Genomic DNA, 25,517 nt, shown 5'->3' with positions numbered 1-25,517 from the left:
CACACACAATGAATGGAAAGATATTAGGGAGTATGGGGGAGCTGAGATTTTAGTGTCCAAGAATCTTTGAAAGTGGAAACACAGGTAGACAAGGTGGTGAGGAAGGTGTATGGAATATGTACCTTCTTTAGTCAGAACATTGATTAAGAGCAGGGAGGTTATTGTGCAACTTCATAACTTGTCTGCTTGACCACAGCTGCCATACTGTGTTTTTCTTGGAGCAAACAAAGTTGAAGGAGGATCCAATTGTGGTATTCAAGAAACACAGGACAGAGACAGGAGCAAACTTTTCCACACAACAAAGGAACCCAGAACCAAGGACAAGGTTTAGAGGAGATCTTAGGAAAAACAGAGGGTGGTTGGAATTTAGAACACACTACTTGAGAGGGCAGTAGAGGAAGGAACTCTCAAGTTTTAGTTAGTATCTAAACAAGCATGCAAGCCACAGAACAAGTGCTCATAAATGGACGTGAAGCAGACGGATAGTTGGTGGTCTGCACAAATATGGCAGGCTGAACGACCCATTTATGAGAATGCACTCTTACTGGAGGTGAAGGTTGAGGTTTAATATCAGCTACTCCAGTTTCTACATAGTCAGCAAATGCTGGAATGTCCGATTCCTTCTCCACAATGATGCACAGCGATGTCCCAAGAGGAATGTCCCTTGTACCCTCAGCTACCAGAATCTTGGCCAAATAACCATCTTCCATTATTTCAAAACCTAAGGAGACAATGGGACATTGTCTAAAATACATTTTACTCTTACTATTTAGGCAATCATAGTGCATTTGAGAAACCACAAAATTCTGATCATATTGACCATATTTATACAGTACTACCAAGTACTGTATCTGGAAATTATTGAATATTTTTGTAAAGTAGTTTCTATTCATTAACACAACATGGTCAATCTGACAATTTAACGTTCAATGCTTTTCAATTGAAGGCCTTGTTAAGAAGAGTTAAGCATCAATCTGCAGTGGTATGGAGGCACACACAAGCCAAGAGAACTTCTCATAACAAATCTCTAACAGGGACATATGTGAACATGCAGGATTTTAAATTAAAATTCCCCAAGTGTCACAGTGGGATTTGAATGAGAATTTCTGAGTTGCTGGTTCAGTAATCTAATTGCAACCATATCGCAAACCCTCTGCAAATATCATAGAACAGGACAGCAGAGGATCAGTCCATTCAGCTCACAAGTCTGTGGCAGACATGATGTCCAAATCAAACTAAAAATGCCTGCTTAAATGATAAATATCCTTCCTTTCCTTCATATTCACATATATAATCGAGAAGCCTCTTCAACACTATTACTGTATCTGGTTCATCACGGCAGCCCACTCTAGTGTGTGATGCTTCTGCTCTGATGAAAAGATTTTGACTGCCCATCCTATCGATACATCTCATGATCAGGTCTTCCCTCAGCCACCAATGCTTGAGAAAACAACCTGTTTGTGCAATCTCTCCCCAAACACATTCCCTCTAAACCAGACAACTTCCTGGTAAACCTCATCTGTACTCTTTCCAGTCTTCACATTTTTCCTGAAAGGTGGTGATCAGAATTACACAGTATTCCAAGTGCAACCTAACCTTATTTTATTAACTGCAACATAACCTCCTTACTCTTACACTCAAAGCCCTGCCCAAAAAAAAGCCAAGCATATCACACACCTTCTTTACCACCTGATTAACTGCGTGGTAACTTTCGATGAGCTGTGGACTTGGATCCTTAACCCCTCTGCACATCAATACTTTAAGAGGCCAACCATGAACTGTACATAGTCCTTTTACATTTGACCAAAGTGAAACATCTCACACTTGTCTGCCATTTGTCAGCCTATATCTGTAAATGATCAATATCCTGTTGTATTCTTTGATTACCTTCTACATAGCCTTGAATTCCATCAAAATTTGTATCATATGCAAACTTATCAAACTTATGCATCCAAGTCATTGATGTATAATCATAAACCGGGTCCTAACACCAACTGTTGCTCAACACCACATCTTTCAACCTGAATATTAGCCTTCTATGACTACCGTCTTCTATGGAGCAGCAAATTTCAAATATAAGCTATCAACTCACCATGGATCCCTTTCTTGATTTCAAAATGGCCAAACATATTGTCATAGGGTCCAGCCCAATTTATCCATGCCAACCAAAGTGGCATTCTGAGCTGGTCCTATTTGCCTGCATTTGGATCATATCCTTCTAAACCCTCCTTTTTCATATACCTGTCCGAATGCCTTTTGAATATTTTAAAAAAAAATTGTGCCTACTTATATGGCTTCCTCTGACAGCTTGTTCCACATACGGATGATCCACTAAATAATAGTTACCCCTTAAATCTCTCTTAACTCTTGACCCTCTTACCTTAAAGAAATAAAATCTGCCACAGAAGATGTCCATCCACAATGACACCTATGCCTGCAGTGTAAATGTATAGTATGATGGCATCAGAATCACCAATTATATTGGCATATTTACATCGACTACTGAATATTTTATATATGCTTTCTATTCCATCAATTGAATGTGTTCTATCATTAGATGCTGAAAAAGTGTTTGATTGAGCTGAATGGGAGTATTTATGTGCTGCATTAGGCAAATTTAATTTTGGTCCAGATGTTATTAAATGGATTAAATTATTATATTCAAGTCACAATGCGTGGGTCCTCTCTAATTTATAGCTATCGCCTAAGTTTAATCTGAATAGGGGAACAAGGCAGCATTGTCCTTTAAGTCCTTCATTATTTTTTTAATTTTTTATTTTTCACACCATAAATCACATTTCACACATATACGGTGACTTTTTCTCCCCCCCCCCTCCCTCCTCCCTCCTCCCAAGCCACCCCCCCACCCCCCCCCTCCCATCCATTTTAGGTATACAATCTAGGTTACATTAAACCAGTCAGACAATGTTGTCATTCAACCAAAATACACCAGAAATTCTACTGAGTCCATTCTTTTCTTTCCTTCTCCTTCCATCAACTTAGGTAATGTTTGTCCCCGGTAGGTTTTCGCTATTGTATTTAATGTAAGGCTCCCATATTTGTTCGAATATTTCAATATTATTTCTTAAACTATATGTTATTTTTTCTAATGGAATACATTTATTCATTTCTATATACCATTGTTGTATTTTCAAATTATCTTCCAATTTCCAGGTTGACATAATACATTTTTTTGCTACGGCTAGAGCTATCTTAACAAATCTTTTTTGTGCATCCTCCAAATCAATTCCAAATTCTTTGTTTTTTATGTTACTTAGGAGAAAGATCTCTGATTCTTTGGTATATTGTTTTCTGTTATTTTATTTAATATCTGATTGAGATCTTCCCAAAATTTTTCTACTCTCTCACATGTCCAGATTGCATGAATTGTTGTTCCCATTTCTTTTTTACATCGAAAACATCTATCAGATACTGTTGGGTCCCATTTATTTAACTTTTGAGGTGTAATGTATAGTCTGTGTAACCAATTATATTGTATCATACGTAGCCTCGTATTTATTGTATTTCTCATCGTTCCAGAACATAATTTCTCCCATGTTTCCTTTTTTATCTTTATATTTAAATCTTGTTCCCATTTTTGTTTAGTTTTACCATTTGTTTCCTCATTCTCCTTTTCTTGCAGTTTAATATACATATTTGTTATAAATCTTTTGATTAACATTGTATCTGTAATCACATATTCAAGGTTACTTCCCTCTGGCAAACTCAAATTGCTTCCTAATTTATCCTTCAAGTAGGATCTCAGTTGGTAATATGCCAGCGCTGTATCTCCAGTTATATTGTACTTATCTCTCATTTGTTCAAAGGATAAGAATCTACTTCCTGAAAAACAATTTTCTATTCTTTTAATCCCTTTTTTTTCCCATTCTCTAAAGGAAAGGTTATCTATTGTAAAAGGGAGTAACTTATTTTGCGTCAATATTAGTTTTGGTAATTGATAATTTGTTTTATTTCTTTCTACATGAATCTTCTTCCAAATATTGAGGAGATGATGTAATACTGGAGAAGTTCTATGTTGTATCAATTTTTCATCCCATTTATATAATATGTGTTCAGGTATCTTTTCCCCTATCTTATCTAATTCTAATCTCGTCCAGTCTGGTTTTTCCCTTGTTTGATAAAAATCTGATAGGTATCTTAATTGTGCGGCTCTATAATAATTTTTAAAGTTTGGCAATTGTAAGCCTCCTTGTTTATACCATTCTGTTAATTTATCTAGTGCTATCCTCGGTTTCCCCCCTCTCCATAAAAATTTCCATATTATTTTCTTTAACTCTTTGAAGAATTTTTCTGTCAGTTGTATTGGCAATGCCTGAAATAAGTATAATATCCTTGGAAAAATGTTCATTTTAATACAGTTTATCATTCCTATTAGTGTTAGTGGTAAATCTTTCCAATGCTCTAAATCGTCCTGTAATTTTTTCATTAGTGGATACTAATTGTGTTTATATAATTGGCCTAGATTTTTGTTTATTTGTACACCTAGGTATCTTATTGCCTGCATTTGCCATCTAAATGGAGATTCCTTCTTAAATTTTGAGAAATCCGCATTATTCATAGGCATTGCTTCACTTTTATTTACATTTATCTTGTAACCCGACACTTCTCCATATTCCTTCAATTTCTTATATAATTCTTTTATTGATAGTTCTGGTTCTGTTAAGTAAACTATAACATCATCCGCAAATAGACTGATTTTATATTCCTTGTCTTTTATTTTTATTCCTTTTATATTATTATCTATTCTTATCAATTCTGCTAGTGGTTCTATAGCTAACGCAAACAATAAAGGTGATAGTGGGCATCCCTGCCGCGTTGACCTGCTTAAGTTAAATTGCTTTGATACATGTCCATTTACTGTCACTTTCGCTAACGGTCGCTTATATAATGCTTTAATCCAATTAATATACTTCTCCGGTAAACTGAATTTTTGCAATACTTTGAACAAGTAATTCCATTCTACTCTGTCGAAGGCCTTCTCTGCGTCTAAAGCAACTGCTACTGCAGGTGCTTTATTCCCTTCTACTGCATGAATTAAGTTAATAAATTTACAAATATTGTCTGTTGTGCGTCTTTTTTTGATAAATCCAGTTTGGTCTAAATTTACCATTTTCGGTACCTGTTCTGCTAATCTGTTTGCTAATAGTTTAGCTATTATCTTATAATCTGTGTTTAGCAAAGATATTGGTCTATATGACGCTGGTGAGAGTGGATCTTTCCCTTGTTTTAGTATTACTGTAATTATTGCTGTTTTACCTGAATCTGGTAAGCTTTGTGTTTCATCAATCTGGTTGATTACATCCAGGAGGGGCGGTATTAATAAGTCTTTAAATGTTTTGTAGAATTCTATTGGAAATCCATCCTCTCCTGGTGTCTTATTATTTGGTAATTTTTTTATTATCTCTTGTATTTCTACTGTTCCAAATGGTTCTGTTAATTTATTTTGTTCCTCTATTTGTAGTTTTGGTAGTTCAATTTTAGTCAAAAATTCATCTATTTTCCCTTCTTTCCCTTCGTTTTCAGTTCGGTATAATTGTTCATAGAATTCTCTAAAGTTTTCCTTAATTTCTTTTGGATTATATGTAATTTGTTTGTCTTTTTTCCTTGATGCCAATACCATTTTCTTAGCTTGTTCTGTCTTAAGCTGCCATGCTAGGATTTTGTGCGTTTTTTCACCCAGTTCATAATATTTCTGTTTTGTCTTCATTATATTCTTCTCTACCTTATATGTTTGTAATGTTTCATATTTTATTTTTTTATCCGCCAATTCTCTTCTTTTAGTTGTATCTTCCTTCATTGCTAATTTTTTTTTCTATATTTACTATTTCCCTTTCCAACTGCTCTGTTTCCTGATTATAGTCCTTCATCTTGGTTACATAACTTATTATTTGCCCTCTAATGAATGCTTTCATTGCATCCCATAGTATAAACTTATCTTCCACTGATTCCGTATTTACTTCAAAATACATTTTTAATTGTTTTTCAATAAATTCTCTAAAATCCTGCCTTTTAAGTAGCATGGGGTTTAATCTCCATCTATACATTCTTGGAGGGATGTCCTCTAGCTTTACTGTCAATATTAAGGGTGAATGGTCCGATAGTATTCTAGCTTTATATTCTGTTTTTCTTACTCTATCTTGCATACTAGCTGATAACAAAAATAGGTCTATTCTTGAGTATGTTTTATGTCTAGCCGAGTAATATGAATATTCCTTTTAGTTTGGGTTTTGTTTCCTCCATATATCCAAAAGTTGCATTTCTTGCATTGATTTAATTATAAATTTGGTTACTTTGTTCTTTCTGTTAATTTTTTTCCCAGTTTTATCCATATTTGAATCCAAATTCAGGTTGAAATCCCCTCCTATTAGTATGTTCCCTTGCGTATTAGCTACCTTCAAAAAGATATCTTGATCTTCTTCGTTAGGTGAATATACATTAAGTAGATTCCAAAACTCCGAATATATCTGACATTTTATTATAACATATCTCCCTGCTGGATCTATTATTTCCTCTTCTATTTTAATTGGCACATTTTTACTAATTAATATAGCCACTCCTCTTGCTTTTGAATTATACGATGCTGCTGTTACATGTCCTACCCAATCTCTCTTTAATTTCTTGTGCTCCAATTCAGTTAAGTGTGTTTCTTGGACAAATGCTATATCAATTTTTTCTTTTTTCAGTAAATTTAGTCATTTCTTCCTTTTAATTTGGTTATGTATTCCATTAATATTTAAAGTCATATAGTTCAGCGTAGCCATTTTATACTTTGTTTATCTTCCCTTTCCGTTTTTCCATCATTACCTTTCCTCCTTTTCCATTTCTGTTTTCTTATTTTAAACCCTTTATAAGACAACATTCCTAAAACATCAAACATTTTCCTTATTCTCCTATTTATACCTTCTTTAGCCCCAATCTCCCCTTCCCCTCCTGAGTTGTCCTTTATCCCTTGTCGGACAACCACATCTCCCCTCTCCATTTGGGTTTGTGAATTCACTCGCAAGCGTCAACTGATTTTGCAGTGACCGCTATTCCCCCCCACCCAGCCCCCCCGAAAAGATTTCACTTTTCATATGTAACAAAGGTCACTCTTTTAATTCCCTCCTTATTCTCTCTATTCCATTACCTTCCCTTATTAATTCTTGTCTATACTATCTATATTTTCCTCCAAGTACAGATACATTCACGTATGCACATTATACCTATACACTCTTATACCTCTTTACCCACATACATATCAATCGTGATCATTTTTACTCTCATTACACGTCTTCATCCCTCAGTCTATTTTGTAATTGTTCTGCAAATTTTCATGCTTCCTCTGGATCCGAGAATAGTCTGTTTTGTTGTCCTGGAATAAATATTTTCAATACCGCTGGATGCTTTAGTATAAATTTATACCCTTTCTTCCATAAAATCGCCTTTGCTGTATTGAACTCCTTTCTCTTCTTTAGGAGTTCAAAACTTATATCTGGATAAATGAAGATTTTTTGCCCTTTATACTCCAGTGGCTTGTTGCCCTCTCTTACTTTTTCCATTGTCTTCTCCAGTACCTTTTCTCTTGTAGTATATCTTAGGAATTTTACTAAAATAGATCTTGGTTTTTGTTGTGGTTAAGGCCAATGCTCTATGTGCCCTTTCTATTTCTATTTCTTGCTGTAGTTTTGGACATCCTAGGATCCTAGGGATCCAATCTTTTATAAACTCCCTCATATTCTTGCCTTCTTCATCTTCCTTAAGGCCCACTATCTTTATGTTATTTCTTCTGTTATAATTTTCCATTATATCTATTTTTTGAGCTAACAGTTCTTGTGTCTCTATAGCTTTTTTATTAGATTCCTCTAATTTCTTTTTTAAGTCCTCTACCTCCATTTCTGCTGCTACTGCCCGCTCTTCCATCTTGTCCATTTTCTTTCCCATTTCTGTTAAGGTCATATCTATTTTATTCATTTTCTCTTCTGTATTGTTTATTCTTCTTCTTAAATCATTAAATTCCTGTGTTTGCCATTCTTTAAATGACTCCATGTATCCTTTAATAAGAGAAAGTACAACCTTTATCTTGCCTTTCCCTTCTTCTTCTATTTCACTGTACTCTTCCTCTTCCTCTTCTTCTTCCTCTGGGTTGGCCATCTGTTGTTTCTTTGTTGCCCTTTTCTTCTCTTCTTTCTTGTTTCCATTGTCTTTTGTGTTCTCTTCTTGCTGCAGGTGTTCTGCAGCTGTCGTTGCTGGCTGTGGAGATCGACTCCCCAGCTGGTCCCCCCTCCCGTCGGTGTGTTTTTTTTCATGCGCGGTTGCGCACTTTTACTCGGCTCAGCGAGCCATTTTTGTAGTCCACTTTCTATCGACCTGAGGGAGCGGGTTTCTCTCTCCACCGCGGGCCTCTTCGAACAGGTAAGGCCTTCTCCTTCTTCCTCCATTGTCTTCTCTTCCTCTCTTCTTACCGTTGATTTCGATTTTTCTTTTTTGTCGCCATCTTCTTTCCACCTTTATACTTACTTTTCTTTAACTTTTATTTCTGTGCCTTTGTGTTTTCCTTTGTTTTTCCCGATTTTTCTGGAGAGGGCTGGAGTTCACCGTCCGGCCACTACTCCATCACGTGACTCCTCAAGTCCTTCATTATTGATATAGTATTGGAACCATTAGCTGTTGCTCTTTGATAGTGTGGAGAATTTAACGTGATAATTAGAAGAGGAATTGAACATAAAATATTACTTTATGCAGATGATTTATTGATCTTTATTTCAAATCCTGAAATTTCTATACTAAGCAATTTAACTATTTTTGATAAATTCATTTTTTTAGGTTGTAAGTTAAATTTACACAAGAGTGAACTTTTGCTCTCAAAAGGTGCTTTTGAAGGATATTCTAATTTTCCATTTGAAGTAGTAAAAGAAAATTCTCAATATTTAGGAAGTTCAATTATGAAAAAATTAAAAAAAACTTACTGAAAAAGAATTTCTGGGTATCGTTTGATAAGATTAAACAATCATTATCAGGGTGGTCTCCTTTAACTATTACAATGATGGGATGTAGTAAATCGATTAAAATGAATATTTAACCTAAATTCTTGTATCTTTTTTGAAGTGTTACCAATTTTTAATCCCCAAATAATTTTTCAGCTCACTGGATTCGGCTATTTCTGCATATATTTGGCAAGGGAAAAATAAAACACATATAAACAAGCCCACCTTCAAAAAAAATGACATTAAATTGAAGATTATCAATTCCAGATTATACTATTGGACTATTAATATTCGTAATTTACTTCTATTATTAGATTTGGATAAATCAATGAATCGCCCTTTCTGGGTAGAAATGGAATTACAATTTTCGAAAAATCCTCTATGTTGGCAATTTTAGGATCCTTCTTACCATTTTCCTTTTCCAAATTAACAAATAATCTGTTGATGAAAAATAGGTTGAGAATTTGGCTCAGTTTAGGAAATTCTTTGGAATCAGGGGTTTTTTATTGGCTAGTCCAATTATAGATAACCATCTATTTCAACCATCTTTGTTAGATGCAGTTTTCAAAGAATGGCATAGAAAAGATATTCAAAGTTTCAAGGATATTTTTGTTCAAAATAATTTTGCTTCTTTTGAACAATTATCAGCCACATTTAATCTTTCCAAATGGCATTTTTTTTAGATATTTACAAATTAGGCATTTTGTTCAGTCCAAGCTTTCAGATTTTCCACAAATTTCTAAAACTAAGGCTCTTGATCTGCTTTTTAACATGATTTTATTTTCATGGTAGATTAATAGCATGTATTTATAATAATTTACTAGACTTAAATTCAGTCTAACTGGCTGGGATCAAAAGAGATTGGGAAAGAGACTTGAATATAACTTTTTCAGATGAAGATTGGTACTCTACTCTCAGTTTGATCAATTATTCCTCATTTTTTGCAAGACACTGCTTATTACAATTTAAGGTGGTGCACAGAATTCACACGTTTAAACTTAAAATATCCCAATTTTATGCAGACATTGATCCTTTTTGTGAGAAATGTTAAATTTTTGAAGCCTCTCGATTCATGTGCTCTGGGAATGCTCAAATTTAGAGAGATCCTGGAAAGAGATTTTTCATACTCTATCAGCAATTTTCAAGATTAATTTGGAATCCTGTCCATTAATTGCTTTGTTTTTTCTCGTGACTCAGATGAACCTCTATCAGCATCTCAGGAAAAATTCTTAGCTTTTACTACATTGATAACCAGAAGAGCTATTTTATTGAAATGGAAAGGAGAGGCATCTGCCATTCATATGCAATGGTTATATGATATAATGTCCCATTTAGGTTTTGATAAAAATTAGATATAATATTAAAGATATAAAGTTTCAATTTATGAAGTTATGGGACCCTTTCTTAGAATTTTTTTTTATAATTCAGAGTCAAGAAGTATTATATGTTCCAGAAATTCTTTGTCTGTTCTCTGAGGGTCACCAGTGATTCAACATCATTATTGATTTCTGTTTCTTCTCTAATTCGAGGGAGGAGATTAGATTAGTTTAGTCTTTAGATTTTTCCTTTTTTAAAAAAATCTTTATTATTTTAATATAACAGTCTAATAATGGGTGTGATATGGTTGCATACATTATGTTTGTTATTAGATTGAGTTATTACAAGTAACTATTAACGTAGATATACACATTTTATTACTTACTCTTTTTTTTCCTTTCCCTTTGGTATATTTACCTGTATACAATTGATTCATTGTGTAATCACTGTTTATTATGTTAAACTCAATAAAAATGTTAAAAAGAATCACCATTTTAGGATGGTGCAAACAAACTAGCATGAATTTAACTTACAAAACTGAGATGAACTGTTTTCCGATTTATAATGCTGCTCATTGTACAGCTCTTGAAATTCAAAGTTTCACTCATGCTGATACACACCTATTGTAGCTTTGTCCGTTTCAATCTCTGCTATCAGGTCACCTTCATGCAGCTTCTCCCCAACCTTTTTCTCCCATCTTTGAATGGTACCCATTGTCATTGTTGGAGAAAGAGCAGGCAGGGTAATCTGCAGGTGGATGCATAACTGAGCTTCATTATCCACATAAAATTTAGACATATTAAATAAGTGCAATGTTTAAAAACAATTAACTGCTGGAGAAACTCAAACGGGGGGGGGGGGGGGGGGGTCAGGCAGCATACAAGTGTAGAAATGGTCAATCAACATTTTGGGTTGGGACCCTTAAACTAGATAACATTCTTATGAAGCTATGCCATTCTACAAGCTTTCTAACAACAATAGCTGTAGTTTTGGGTCATAAAACTTTATAGCAATAGAACAGACACTTCAGCCCAACTCATCCATGCTGACCAAGTCAGCATTCTGGGCTAATACCATTTTCCTGCATTTGGCCTAGATCTTCTAAACTGGAGGTTTCCAAAGTGATCAATATCAACCCCCAGGGTTGATGGGACCTTCCAGAGGGTTGCTAAATGCTGAGGGGGGGGGAAATTTAAAATAGCACCCCACCCACCCTGGTCCAGTACAGCCACTGCCAGGAAACCCCCCCCCCCATCCAGCATCTGGGTGGTGATGGGTGGGGAAGGCTTACCTGCTATGAACCTTCGTGTGCTGTGTCATGCTTCCCTTCATCATGCATGCACCAGCTGTGCATGGCTTGCAAACCCTGGGATGCAGCATCTAACAGGTAAGTGCCCTTTCTGCCCCTTTATTTATCCTCCATTTTGGGGTGTAGGGCCTACACCCCTAAATGGAGGACAAATCAACATCCAGCTCAAGGTGGCACCAGACAGTGGGCTCAAAAGCTGGAATATCCAGCCTAAAAATCCAGATATCTTGCCATCCTACCAAGATGCCACCCCCCCCCTCCACACCCAGCCATCCACCCTCCCCGCCCCCCCCCCCCCCACCTAACACCGGGATTCGTGGGAGGTTGATGAGGGACCTCATAGTCCCTGAAAAGGGACCCCTGCTCTATAATGTCACCTCTCTACTTCCAATACTTCAGGGAAAAAGACACAGCCAAAAACTCGTGCCTCAGTAACATCCAGTAAATCTTTTCTGTAACAATCCCAACTTAACAATATCCTTCTTAGGTATCAGGTATTGTTTATTTCTTGCAATTAACACCATACATCACTAAAACTGAGAAAGCTTTCCCCTGACCCGGTACAAAAGCTGCCTAACAATACAATGGCACAAGGAGACAAGTTACAAGTAGATGTTATAAAATTTCAAGAGGAATCTCACCAGCTGCATCATACTGTACCAACTTTTGTACTCAATATCCCACCCAATGAAGTGTGTCGAATGCCTTCTTCACCATCCTGTCCACTAGAGCTGCCAGTTTGATGGACCAACACACCTAGATCGCTCTGTTCAACAACAATCTCCAGAGCAAACCTTGTAATTTTTTATATTCAAATTTCTTTAATAAATTCAAACTACAAAATGAGTTAACAGATGGTCTCCATTTTTAAACATCATTCTGCATTCAATTGTCAATTGGACAGTTCTGCATTCAAGTGGATGACGGGAGAAGCAAGACCCGTGCAGCAAAATTTGTCACATTTCCCCAAACTTACAACTTTTAGTGCTGACTTTGCTTGCTCAAAAACTGACCAATTCAACCGCTAGCAAGCTCTTCCCAAGATGTGGCATATCCCAAGCGAGACACTGAGCCTGTTTATTTATCACCCCAGCATTAAAACTGCATCCTAATTTCAAAGCCATAAACGTTTCATAGTCTGATCTCTGACCTCCTCCAATGGACTCAAACAGCACAGAAATGGACCCATCTCAACCTCAAGTAAATATCTACACGAAGCCCATTTTATTTTCCCAATTCCCATCAACTCCTTCCTCCTGCCCAACTCCCCTCATACCCCCAATTCGACCCCTCAACGAAACACCAGGGAAATTTTCAATGGCCAATTAACCTTCTTAAAATGCTGTTACCCAAGCTGTGAAGCAACAGCTCTACTAGCTACACTACTGTGAATGAATCTGCCGAGGCTTAGCTCTGGAATTCCCCCAACGAAACCATTTCTTTTTATTTTATTGAAAGCGAAACACACCTATTTTTTTAACCATAATTTTGTTCCCCTATCATGGCATGGTTTGAAGCACTTTGGGAAATGTTATCACATTGATAGGCACCATATAAATGCGTCTTACTACATTTGCCATTTCAATTAATTCCCTTCAAGAACATTTCCTTTATTATGATTCACTAAATTTTACAATATGCAACCCAGAATCCAACTGTTCCATCCAAAACCCAGGCCCAAAACTCAGCTTTCAAAGGCCAGCAAAAGCAGTGACTTTTTTTTATTGTTTTGGACCGATGTCTGACAGAAAACCAGAAATTATTTTTTGTAACCTGTGTATTTGAAAAGTCTGATGCTCAACTGAACTCAACTTGTGCTCACCTTCATGTGGGGAGGATAGGAACTGCCTGGAGCCGTTGGTGGAGCTGAGGTTGTGGTGGGCTCTGGACTCTGTGGGGCAGAAGCTGCTGCCACTGTCTCTGGTGAGTAATTCTTAAATGCTTCAACATCTTCACAACTAGTCAATAAAAACGATAGAACAATCAAACTCAAACAGCAAATTCTGGAAAGTGAACGAATCCCAAATGTTGACCCAGAATTCTGATTTGGACAATTAAATCATCTCAGTGACAATATTCCTGATCTACACTCCACTTTAGGCAGCATATTTAACACGAGTAATTAATTATCCTGGACTTTTTAAGCAGCTATATCAACGAAATATCATGGAATCTGATGACCGTATCAAAAGATATAGGAGCAGAGTAGGCTATTTGGCCCATCAAATTGCTCGCCAGTCCATTATGAGGCGATCCACTCAGTCCCACAACCTTTGATGCCCCGAACATCAATCCCTGCCTTAAAAATACCCAATAACTTGGCCTCCAGATCTGCCCATAGCAGCAAATTCCAGAGTTCACCACTCTGGCTAAAGAAATTCTTCCACATCAGTTTTAAATGGGCTCCCTTCAATCTTGAAGGTATATTGAAGAAAATGAAATTGCATTAACACACAGCAGTAAAATTTATCAATATTAGAACCAATGAAGATTCTCGAGACAGTGCAGTTTTAGATATTTGTGGAATATTGAGGATCTACACATCAAACCTCCAATTTCTATTATGGAACAGAAAAGGCAGAAATGTGCAAACTTTCTTTTATAAGGCAAGGAACCTCATCCATTTCTGACTGCTTGTCCAAGAAAAGCAATGGTCAAAACTCTCTATAAACTTTTTCAACCAAGGAATCATGAGATGCTCAAGATGGGAAAAATGGAAAAGCCTTGAAGTACACTTAAAGTTATACAGCAATTAACAAGTCACACATACAAATATTGTCACCAAGTGCAAAGAAATCAAATAGAAAGAATGCGATTTGAAAGTAATACTCAATGTATATGTTATTACAGGAAAAGATGAAGAAAGTGAATGTACTTAAAACAAAAGATAAATGGGAGAAGGACTTTATCTATTCCTATATCCGTAGAGGAGTGGTCTGGTTAATTATAATTTTTTGCTTCAGTTATATTTAATTCCTGAAAATTTTTTAAAATATGGCTTTAGTCTGAAAGACTCATGTTTTCAGTATGGTGAGCAGACTGGTACTTTCTTACATTCAGTATGGGAATGTATACAGGTTAAACCCTTTTGGGAAAAAGTAATTAAATTTTTCCGAGATTTATTCAAAATAAATTTATATGTTGATCCATGGGTATGTCTATTGGGATATACGAATACAATTACGACAGGTTTGTGATTAGAGAAACCTCAAATTGCATTTATACGTTTAGGATTGGCCGTAGCTAGAAAATGTATAGCTGTTACTTGGAAAAATTATGTTGAACTGAGTATACAAAGATGGCACAATGAAATTCAATCAGGTATTTATTTGGAAAAGATAACGTATAATTTCTGCAATAATTATTCTTTTTTTTTGGTTAAAATGTGGAGTTTGTATTTGGAATGTATGGGTTTGGATGTTAAGTATTTCTTTTTATTTGTAATGAAAGATGTGAAAAGATGGCACACCATATAACAACCTGTTATTACCTGATATATGTGTTATATGGCGAGCTCTCCACTGGCCACCGTGACAGAGGTGCACCAAAGAAAAGGTACAAGGACTGCCTAAAGAAATCTCTTGGTGCCTACCACATTGACCACCGCCAGTGGGCTGATATCGCCTCAAACCGTGCATCTTGGCGCCTCACAGTTTGGCGGGCAGCAACCTCCTTTGAAGAAGACCGCAGAGCCTACCTCACTGACAAAAGGCAAAGGAGGAAAAACCCAACACCCAACCCCAACCCACCAATTTTCCCCTGCAACCGCTGCAATCGTGTCTGCCTGTCCCGCATCGGACTTGTCAGCCACAAACGAGCCTGCAGCTGACGTGGACTTTTTACCCCCTCCATAAATCTTCGTCCGCGAAGCCAAGCCAAAGATTACCTGATATTACTGTGTTTTAAAAACAAAGCTCCAAGGGGGGAGGGTATTATGGGGTGGGATAGGTGGGGGGGGGGCGGGTAGTAGAGGGTAGTTTTAGATTATAATCATCTATAACCATATAACTTTACAGCACGGAAACAGGCCATGGTCAGCCCTTCAAGTCCGTACTGGTTCACTTGAACAACTCCACTAACTCCTCCGCAAACTCCTGAGGAAGTAGAGGCTTTCTTCATGATGCTTTGTATTTTTTTTTGGTTCTGTAAAATTCTTAAATAAAATTTTCAAAAAAAAAGTTATACTCACTTTTGGACTGTGATGCAAATGATTGCACCAATCGGCACATCTCGTGTCCCTGCTGGCATTAGGATTTTTGCCATGTAGCATTCTTCCAAGCTCTCAAAGCCTACTGTTGCCTTGTCTGTTTCCACCTTTCAGAAATACACATCTAGTTTAATATAGTGGGAAAAGAAAACTCAAGAATCTCCCAATACAACAGGACTAGATGCTTGTAATATTCAGAAAAACATCTTCTCCGTTCCAATTACTATTGGACACACCAACACATCTGTCCTGCCTTTCAAACTACTGATCTGTGATGCAAGGCTATGATTGCCATATCCCTTTATGCCTTTGAAAAATAAAAATCTAAGCATCAATTGTCCATGAAAAATATTTGAATCCTACCATCATCTGCATATTTTCTAACACCACTCGCAGAAATTCTAGGTCTAATTTTGAGACTGTGGCCTCAAGATCTGGATTTCCTAACCTGTGGAAATAGTTTTAATTTATGAACTCCATAGTTGTTCATATCTTTTTTTAAATGTTATTTATAAGTTTAGAACCACACAAATAAACCACATAATTAAAAAAAATTCAACTCAATATAAATACATGTGGCATACAAACAGAAAAATATAACAAAACCTCCCTATATACCACTCCCCCCCTTCTATCCCGCTACAAAAGAATAAGAAAAAGAAAGTAAGAAAGTGAGAAAGGGATGAGACCTTCAACAGGGGTGCCTATTACTTTAAAGCTTCTTATAGTATACTGAGACCTTAAGGAGAAAGGGAATGTCTGAGCCTCATTTAAATATTAACACCTATATTTTGTCAACAAGGGCTCCATATCTTCTAAACTATATATTTATCTCTTAAATTGTAAGTAATTTTCTCAAGTGGTGTACAACTTCAAACTTCAGCAAGTCATCATTCTATATCCAGATCCATATCAGACTTTCAAGTTATGGCAATACATTTTCTTGCTATTACTAAAGCAATTTGAATGAACTTCTTTTGATACATATTCAGTTTCAACTTAAGTTTAATATTCTTAATATCATTCAATAAAAATAACATTCAATTGGGAATTTAATCCCCAATACTCAATCCAATAATTTACCCATTTCTAACCAAAAAGGTTTGAATTTAGGACATCTGTTCATATCTTCCTAAATTCCACTAAATCCCTCCAACCTTCTCAAGTCTAAAGAATACATTCCTCCAGTTTGCAAGCAACTGTTTTCGTAATTACAACTTGACTGATAAAACTTGGCCTTTTTGCAAGATAGTAAAGACTTACTTAAAAATTCTTAAGAATGCACAAAGCAACTATTTTTGGCAAAGTATGCCTAAATTCAAGATATAAAGTAAAAACAAAAGTTAAAAAAAAAGCTGCACAAGTTTTTCAGCCTGTTTGCTTCAACTTTATTAGTTGAGAAAGCAGATGATCTGATATTAGGATCATCCTTTTAAAATAGCTATCATAATAATGAATTTTATTCTACACTTGACTAGCGTAAGAATTAGCATTTATGCATTGCCCACCTGAAAGAAACACAATTAAATCCAAGTGTCAGTACAGGATGGCCAATTTATAAAGTTAATAATTTTGAAGAGCACAAGTACATTAGAGAATTCCAGAATCCAATACACTAGTAGACAAAAAGAAAACAACTTACAAAAGCTGGGAATCTGAAATCCAAAGTACTCAAAATACAGTAAAACCCTTGGTATCCGGCACCTATAGGGATTGGTAGTTACCAAATAAGTGAATTTTCCGGTTGCTTGAGATTGTATGTTGCATGGATTGGTGAACCAATGGCGAGGTTCGCCAATTTTTAACTTCCGTATTTTTTACCTATTTATTTTCCTCAATTCTTTTTCCCAGTTGCTTGAGACTGCCAGTTGCTTGAATTTCAGATAACAGGAGTTTTACTGTACTCAGGATGTCAGCCAAAAGTCGAAGATACAGAAAGAAATGTAAAAAAAAAATCAGGTCAACAGGGCTTCATGGGAATAGTGCAAAAGCAGGCATTCAGCACCAGTTTGTACACTCCATGCAAACCATCAGAAGAAACCTACAGTGCTTTCTAAGCCATAGCAAAAAAAAAAAAAAACAGGGTTTTAGATTCACTTACTTCAGCTATTAAATCTCCTTCATTTATTTTTTCTCCTTCCTCCTTCTCCCATCGGGCTATGGTTCCCATTTGCATTGTCGGGGACAAAGCAGGCAATGGTACCTAAAATGATAAATGTCAACCAGCTTTAAATTGTTTGGAACTACAATTTGATGATAAAGAGCACCTCTTTCCAATGAACGCTTGAGTTTGTTCACTGATATTGTGAAAGGAATACAGGGGAAAACAAGTTACAAAAAAAAAGTGAAATTATTCCAAAGGTTGCAAGCAGTCTTTGTTAAGACTAGCTTTCAAAATATTTTATTCATTTCCAGCAATAACTTATCAGGCCAATAAAGTGGATCTCTGCACCTCAATTACCTTAAAAGAAATTTTGAGAAAATAAAATATTCCCAACAATCTTCTTTCCTAACAAAGAACAGACATGGATATGGCCAGTTAATTTTGCATTTTAAGATTTAATACCAGATAGGAAACAAAACTAGCAAGTTAGGATATTTAGCATGAAGTTTACCTGGCAACTTATTTAAATTTAAAACAGAGTCAAACTCAACTTTCGCCAGTGAGTTACATTTCCAATTAACGCATCTGACAATCAAGTCAAGCATGGGGAATAACAATGGGTTAAATCCAAATCCAATAGAGTAAAGGCAATCAAAGGACTTTGTCTGCAGTCCCATACTTTACCCACACGAGAAAATATCTCCACAGAAAATGCAAAATTTAAACCAAAACAACTCAATATAGTAAATGATCAGTATTATTTGTAGCTTCCACGTGACTAATTTGCATAGACTATTTCCAAACCCATCCTCTGTGACTCTATCACAGGTAACAAAACGTCACTAATTATTGTCTTTTATGGGCATTTGTACAAAATAGTGTCACACTGTTGTGCAAATATAGGATCTGTGATACACAAAAGAGTCTGGAAAAACAACCAACTGAAAAACCTCACAAAGATTAGCGTATACAGAGCCGTTGTCATACCCATACTCCTGTTCGGCTCCGAATCATTGGTCCTCTACCGGCATCACCTACGGCTCCTAGAACGCTTCCATCAGCGTTGTCTCCGCTCCATCCTCAAAATTCATTGGAGCGACTTCATCCCTAACATCGAAGTACTCGAGATGGCAGAGGCCGACAGCATCGAGTCCACGCTGCTGAAGATCCAGCTGCGCTGGGTGGGTCACGTCTCCAGAATGGAGGACCATCGCCTTCCCAAAGCTCTCCACTGGCCACCGTGACAGAGGTGCACCAAAGAAGAGGTACAAGGACTGCCTAAAGAAATCTCTTGGTGCCTGCCACATTGACCACCGCCAGTGGGCTGATATCGCCTCAAACCGTGCATCTTGGCGCCTCACAGTTCGGCAAGCAGCAACCTCCTTTGAAGAAGACCGCAGAGCCCACCTCACTGACAAAAGACAAAGGAGGAAAAACCCAACACCCAACCCCAACCAACCAATTTCCCCCTGCAACCGCTGCAACCGTGTCTGCCTGTCCCGCATCGGACTTGTCAGCCACAATCGAGCCTGCAGCTGACGTGGACTTTTACCCCCTCCATAAATCTTCGTCCGCGAAGCCAAGCCAAAGAAAAGGAAAAACTCAGCAGGTTATGCAGCATTCTTGTTGACAGCCATAATGAACGCTGATTTGACCTGCTGAGTTTCTCCAGCACTTTTGTGTATTAGTCTGTGACAAGTGTAATTGGTTTGTGACTGAGCAGCATATAATCAGCCATGATCATACTAAATACTGGTGCAGGCTCAAAAGGCTGAATGGCCCTCTCCCCTCATTTCCTCATCTTTCTCCCCCCCCCCCACCTTTTTAATCTGGCGTCTTGTAGTGTGAATAAAAGGTCTCACGGCTGGAATGAGAACATACACTTTTAATTGCTTATAACTCAGGAGAGGCTCTTATAGTTGTCTTCAGAAGGACTCAGGGTTTAGACGGGAAACCAGTGTTATATAGGAGTAGATGGGGCAGAACCAGCCATCAGTACAGGTACTTGCCCTTTATCCTGAACCCTTGGGGGACAGTGTGTTCCGAATTTCGGAAAGCCCTCACAAATTGTGCTACCCCATCCCCTTCCAGTCCCTTGGCCGTCTCCCCCAACTGCCGGTCCCTCAGCCGCCCAGCCGCCTCCCCTGACCGCCTGTCCCTCAGCCGCCTCCCCCAACCGCCTGTCCCTTGGCTGCCCGTTAGAAGTGCAGCTTGCACTCAGTGCAGATCTGGTGAGACCTGGTCATTTCTGACATCTTCCATGGAGTAGGGCAGATCGCGCACCTTGACAAAATGAGCCATGCTGGTAACTCCTGGATGGCAGAGCTCATTATGTAGAGACTGCAGTTGACTGGTGTGTGTGCAGAGGCACAGCTTCCTCTGGATAGGCGATGTCATTAATTGTAAGCAGAGAGCTCGATCCGCCACCTAGCAATTTTGTCCTTTTGATTTTGCCTCACTGGTCAGTGAGGAGCATAAATTTTCTACCAACCAGGTAGTGCCTCCAGAGCTTCTCGGCTTCTACAATGGCTTGAGCCTCTTTTTCCACAGACGGGTTTCAGAGCTTGTGGCCTTGCAATGTCTGAGAAAAAAATGCAACCAGCCTGCCCACCTGGTTGAGGGTAGCAGCCAGGACCAAGTCCAAAGCGTTGGTTTCCACCTGAAAAGGTATATTTTCATCCACCGTGTGCGTGGTGGCTTTTGCAATGTGGTTTTGGAGGTCGGTCGAGAGGGGAAATGTGGCTCTTAAGAGATTGAACCTTATCAGCGTATTGAGGGATCCTCAAAGCCTTCGTGGTCCTGGGAACAGGGATCTCATCCGATCAGAGTCGGGGCCCATGATGCCATTCTCCATCACATAACCAAGACGTTTTGTCCTGAACACACACTTGCTAGTTATAAGCGAGGTTCAGGGCTTTCGCTGCATGCAGAAAACACTGAAGGTTGGCATCATGATCCCCCAGGGTATGGGCACAGATGGTGACATTATTGAGGTAAGGGAAGGTAGCCTTCAACCCATACTGATTGACCATTCTGTCCATCTGCCTCTGGAAGATAGAAGCCCTGTTAGTCATACCAAAAGGGACCATTAGCCTCAAATGCCGTATATGGATGGACCTCGGAACGGATTGGTGACCAGTAGCTTTCAGGTCAGTGGTCAATTAGACCCAATACTACACAATATCATTCACCATGACTGCAATTCGAGGGAGGGGGTAAGCGTCCAAGAGGGTGTACCGATTAATAGTTTGGCTATAGTAAATTACTAGCCTGGACTTGTTTTCCCCTTTTACCACCACCACCACGCGTTTTCCACGGGCTGGTGCTAGGTTCGATGATACCTTCATTGAGTAGATGTTGTGTCGCAGACTTTATGAAGTCTCAATCTACTGTGCTGTACCTCCTGCTCTTGGTAGCAATAGGTTTGCAGTCTGGGGACAGATTCAGGAAGAGGAGGGGCAGGGGGAGGGAGGGGTTGATATTCAGTGTGGAGAGACTGGGTTCTGATTTTAGAGGCCCTCCGTTCCGAATCGTTATGAGGGGAGGGGACCAGAATACTCCAAGGCCACGCTTTTAGGGTGACAAAGGAAGTCCAACCCAACAGCAAATACATACAAACGAAATTTACAGAACTCACCCCTCCTTCAAATGAAAGATGTACGACAATATTGTTGAATACGCATAAAATGCGAATGAGACGCAAGGAAGTAATTGGAAGTATACATCTTCTGGTTGTATTATTGTACAGTCCATGAGTCTATGAAGCTTTCAATAGATCCTGCATCGATTAGGCATTTAGTGGAGTATCCGTTTACCTTCACAGTCACTATGGAATTGCTAAGCTGGTGAGGTCTGTCCTGATCTAGAACCATCGAGGCTAGGACTCCAGAGACTCCGTACTCCTCACCTGAGTGGCCCTCACCATCCTGGGTTGCCTGCGGGTAAGATGGCATCAAACTCGTGGTGTAGCAAGATGGTTACCCATCTTCCTCCTCTGACAAGGATGGCGCCAAGTTTTAATTTGGGCAACGGCAAGATGACCACCGAGATTTTTTGCGCTGTTTTCTCGTAGCCACCCTCCTTCAGCATGAGGCGTAGCAAGGGGTTCAGGAGAATTCGGGGAAGAGGGAAAACGACTTAGAGCTGGAATTGGATCCAGGAGTGGTGCAGGCTGCGGACTTCCCCTCTCAGCTGGAGCAAACTGAGTCTTTAGCTGGGCAACGAGAACAGGATTGCTGGCTCTTGCTCCCTAGCATGGGAAGTGGCAGCCATTAGGGCTGGGGTGCCGGTCCTTGGAAGGGGTCACTTGGGTGAGCGAGCTCACTAGCTTCGAGATCGTTGTTCTCAAGCTTGGCCTGTTCCAGCAACTTCACTAGTTCAACGTGGCTACCCAGGTCCTTCTTACCCGACTCGAGCAGTTGCTGCCTTGTGTTCCTCGAGTGGACCCCCGCAACTAGTGTCCTGAATCTGTTCTTCCTTACGAACACGCTCCGTAGCTGTTTTGTACCTGCATTTCTTGGCAAACATCCACAGATCCAGCAGGTAATCATCGATGGTCTCTCCTGGCCGTTGGCGACGTACAGCGAGACAGTGCCTCGCTACGACTTCGTTTTGCGACTTCAGGTCCCAAGCCTTCATAGCCTCGATGGCAGTGTCAGCGGTAGTGCAGTCCCTGATGACTGCGTACCCTTTTGTTTCTACCCTGAAAACAAGTGTGGATCTCCCAAGTTCACCTGTGTGGAAGACGTTTCTGGTCGCATTCAGGTAGACCTGGATACAGTCTAGCCAGTACGTGAACTCCTCAGCTGCGTCGGGAGACAGAAGGTCTATCAGCAGCATACCTGGGTTAAGAAGTGCTTCCATCTCCAGGGAATAAGCTAATAAAATTGTAGCATGAATAAAAGTTCTCATGATTAGGAGAACACACATTTTTATTAGCATAACTGAGGGTAGGGTCTTACAGTGGTCTTCAGAAGGGCTCAGGGTTTAGGTGGGAAATCTATGGGAGCTGGGAGGTGGAGCCAGCCATCAGAATAACATACCATTGAATCTCAGTTAACTGCACATCTGTCTACCTGTTTTTACTTTTTGCATACCCAGGCCCAGAGCATTGCCCAACTTTTACTTCTTATGGATGCTGCACAGCCTGCTAAGTTTCTCCAGTACACTTGTGAGCTACAATCTTTCCCTCCACAGATGCTGCCTGCTCTGCTGAGTTCTCCTCAGTTTGCTTTTAAACTCTACAGAAAAGACTGCTTCTAATCCTGACAAATTGGAGGCCAGCATGTAAGGAACTGATTCTAATGCTCTGACCTCAACAGCAGCAGCACTCATGCTTCAGGCTGCCGACCACAACAATGTCAGGAACCACACTGTCCATCTGAGGCACTGTCCAACCAGGGTCTGCAATAGTCCGAGGGAGAGCAGGAGAGGGGGGGGGGGAAGGGGGAGAGAAGGAGGGGGGCAAAGGGAGGGGGCAAGGGGAGGGAGGGGGGCAAGGGGAGGGAGGGAGGGGGGCAAGGGGAGGGAGGGAGGGAGGGAGGGAGGGGGGCAAGGGGAGGGAGGGAGGGAGGGGGGCAAGGGGAGGGAGGGAGGGAGGGGGCAAGGGGAGGGAGGGGGCAAGGGGAGGGAGGGAGGGGGCAAGGGGAGGGAGGGAGGGGGCAAGGGGAGGGAGGGAGGGAGGGAGGGGGGCAAGGGGAGGGAGAGAGGGAGGGAGGGGGGCAAGGGGAGGGAGGGAGGGAGGGGGGCAAGGGGAGGGAGGGAGGGAGGGGGGCAAGGGGAGGGAGGGAGGGAGGCAAGGGGAGGGAGGGAGGGGGGCAAGGGGAGGGAGGGAGGGAGGGAGGGGGCAAGGGGAGGGAGGGAGGGAGGGAGGGAGGGGGGCAAGGGGAGGGAGGGAGGGGGGCAAGGGGAGGGAGGGAGGGGGGCAAGGGGAGGGAGGGAGGGGGGCAAGGGGAGGGAGGGAGGGGGGCAAGGGGAGGGAGGGAGGGGGGCAAGGGGAGGGAGGGAGGGGGGCAAGGGGAGGGAGGGAGGGGGGCAAGGGGAGGGAGGGAGGGGGGCAAGGGGAGGGAGGGAGGGGGGCAAGGGGAGGGAGGGAGGGAGGGGGGCAAGGGGGGAGGGGGACAAGGGGGGGAGGAGGGCAAGGGGGGAAGGAGGGGCACAAGGGCTCAGTTCTCAGCAGCTGATACTGGTGCATGGCGCGCGCCACCGCTCCTTACCAGCTGATGCGGGGGCATGCTGTACCAGCGCCGGGCCGGGCTCAGGGCCGAGGCAGCTCCCGGCACCGGGCGGCTCCGCACCCAGTCCCGCGTCGGCCCGTGGCGCGCGGAGCTCCGGCCCGCCGCTGACATCCAGTAAGAGCAGGCCCGGGCCTGCCCCGCGCCGCGGAGCCGGCACTTGGGCCCGGAGCTGAGGCGGACGCAAGACCGCAGTCTGACAGCCTGGCGGAACATTTCTGCTCCGGCGTCTCCGATGACCTCGGCGCCAACGAGCTCGCGGCAGTCTCCGGGAGGACGTGACGTCAGGTCCACGCGCCCACAGTGTCGCCACCCGGAACAGACGATGCCCTGGAGTTCACGTTCATTGTCATCCCTGCCCTGAGCGTGTTGGCTGCAACAGGCCCGTCATTCACGGGCTTCCAGGATTAGAAGCTGCTTCCCAGCCTGGCGGACCCGCTTGGGAAACTCCTGTACTTCTTCGGGCGCTGAGACTGTTGATTTCTTGTTCTAGAATGACACTGCGGGCCGAATGGCAAGGGCCCCTCAGTGTGAGGGGATCTTGGAAAAATATTTTAAACGATGAAAGTTGGTTTCACTGGGCGACAAAACTAGAACCAAAGGGGCAGAGTCTCAAGATTTGGGGCAGTAATATAATGTAAAATTTTGTTTCTTCCTTCGGGAAAAAACTTCTCCGCAGGGCGATCCTGATTTTGATGATCCCGCACCTCCTTCCTTATAGTAGTGGGTCAGATGCTGTGTGCTGGACAGAAAAGGTCCTCAACAATTCTTTGAGGTTATTTAAACCAAGGTCTTGTTGAATGTCGTTAATAGAAATTAGCCAAAATGTTTGAATGATTCTCTTATCGACTTCCAGCCTGATGCTTTGTAGCTACCAGACAACGCAATGATGCAGTCAGACAGGATACTATTGCGTTTATGTAGAACATTGTTAGGATGGTGGCCAGTAGCCTTGCCCTTCTCAACCTTTTCAGGTGGCGGCATTGCTGCATCTTCCAAACTGATGAGGTGGTGTTGTGGGTCCAGGATAGCCCATCGTTTAAATGGACGCCAAAGAACTATGTATTCCCCGTTCTCTACAATATGTCGTGGGGAGTGGTCCTTCCTTCCTTCTGAAATCTGCAATCATCATTAAAAAAAAAGAACGATAAAGATACATAACCAAAGTTTCGGGCTTGAGCCCTTCATCAAGGTATGAACAAAAATGTGGGCAGGCACCCTAACAAAATGTTGGGGGTGGGGAGGAGCACAGTCCCACAGGCAAAAGAGAGCATTACCTCCTGCCTGTGGGACTGTGCTCCTCCCCTTGCCCTTTCCCCACTCCCACCATTTTCTTGAAGCACCTGCCTATATTTTGTTCATA

The 25,517-nt window shown here is 40.6% G+C and overlaps 1 protein-coding gene across 1 annotated transcript in view; it reads right to left on the bottom strand.

The window, feature by feature from the left end:
- dlat (dihydrolipoamide S-acetyltransferase (E2 component of pyruvate dehydrogenase complex)) overlaps positions 1-24,523 on the bottom strand; it is a 43,465-nt gene extending 18,942 nt beyond the window's left edge. Inside the window, exons 1-6 of the mRNA XM_069894878.1 lie at positions 24,137-24,523; positions 17,919-18,020; positions 15,800-15,924; positions 13,433-13,568; positions 10,922-11,048; positions 546-721 (exon numbers count right to left, since the gene is read on the bottom strand). Coding sequence (XP_069750979.1) covers positions 546-721; positions 10,922-11,048; positions 13,433-13,568; positions 15,800-15,924; positions 17,919-18,020; positions 24,137-24,370 — 900 coding nt within the window. The 5' untranslated portion in view covers positions 24,371-24,523. The remainder of the gene's footprint in view (positions 1-545; positions 722-10,921; positions 11,049-13,432; positions 13,569-15,799; positions 15,925-17,918; positions 18,021-24,136) is intronic.
- Positions 24,524-25,517: the final 994 nt, after the last annotated feature.

The sequence above is a fragment of the Narcine bancroftii genome, chromosome 8, assembly GCF_036971445.1.
Source record: "Narcine bancroftii isolate sNarBan1 chromosome 8, sNarBan1.hap1, whole genome shotgun sequence".
Lineage (NCBI taxonomy): Eukaryota > Metazoa > Chordata > Chondrichthyes > Torpediniformes > Narcinidae > Narcine > Narcine bancroftii.
Note: the sequence above shows the minus strand (reverse complement) of the source record. Positions and strands in the feature narration are given on the sequence as shown.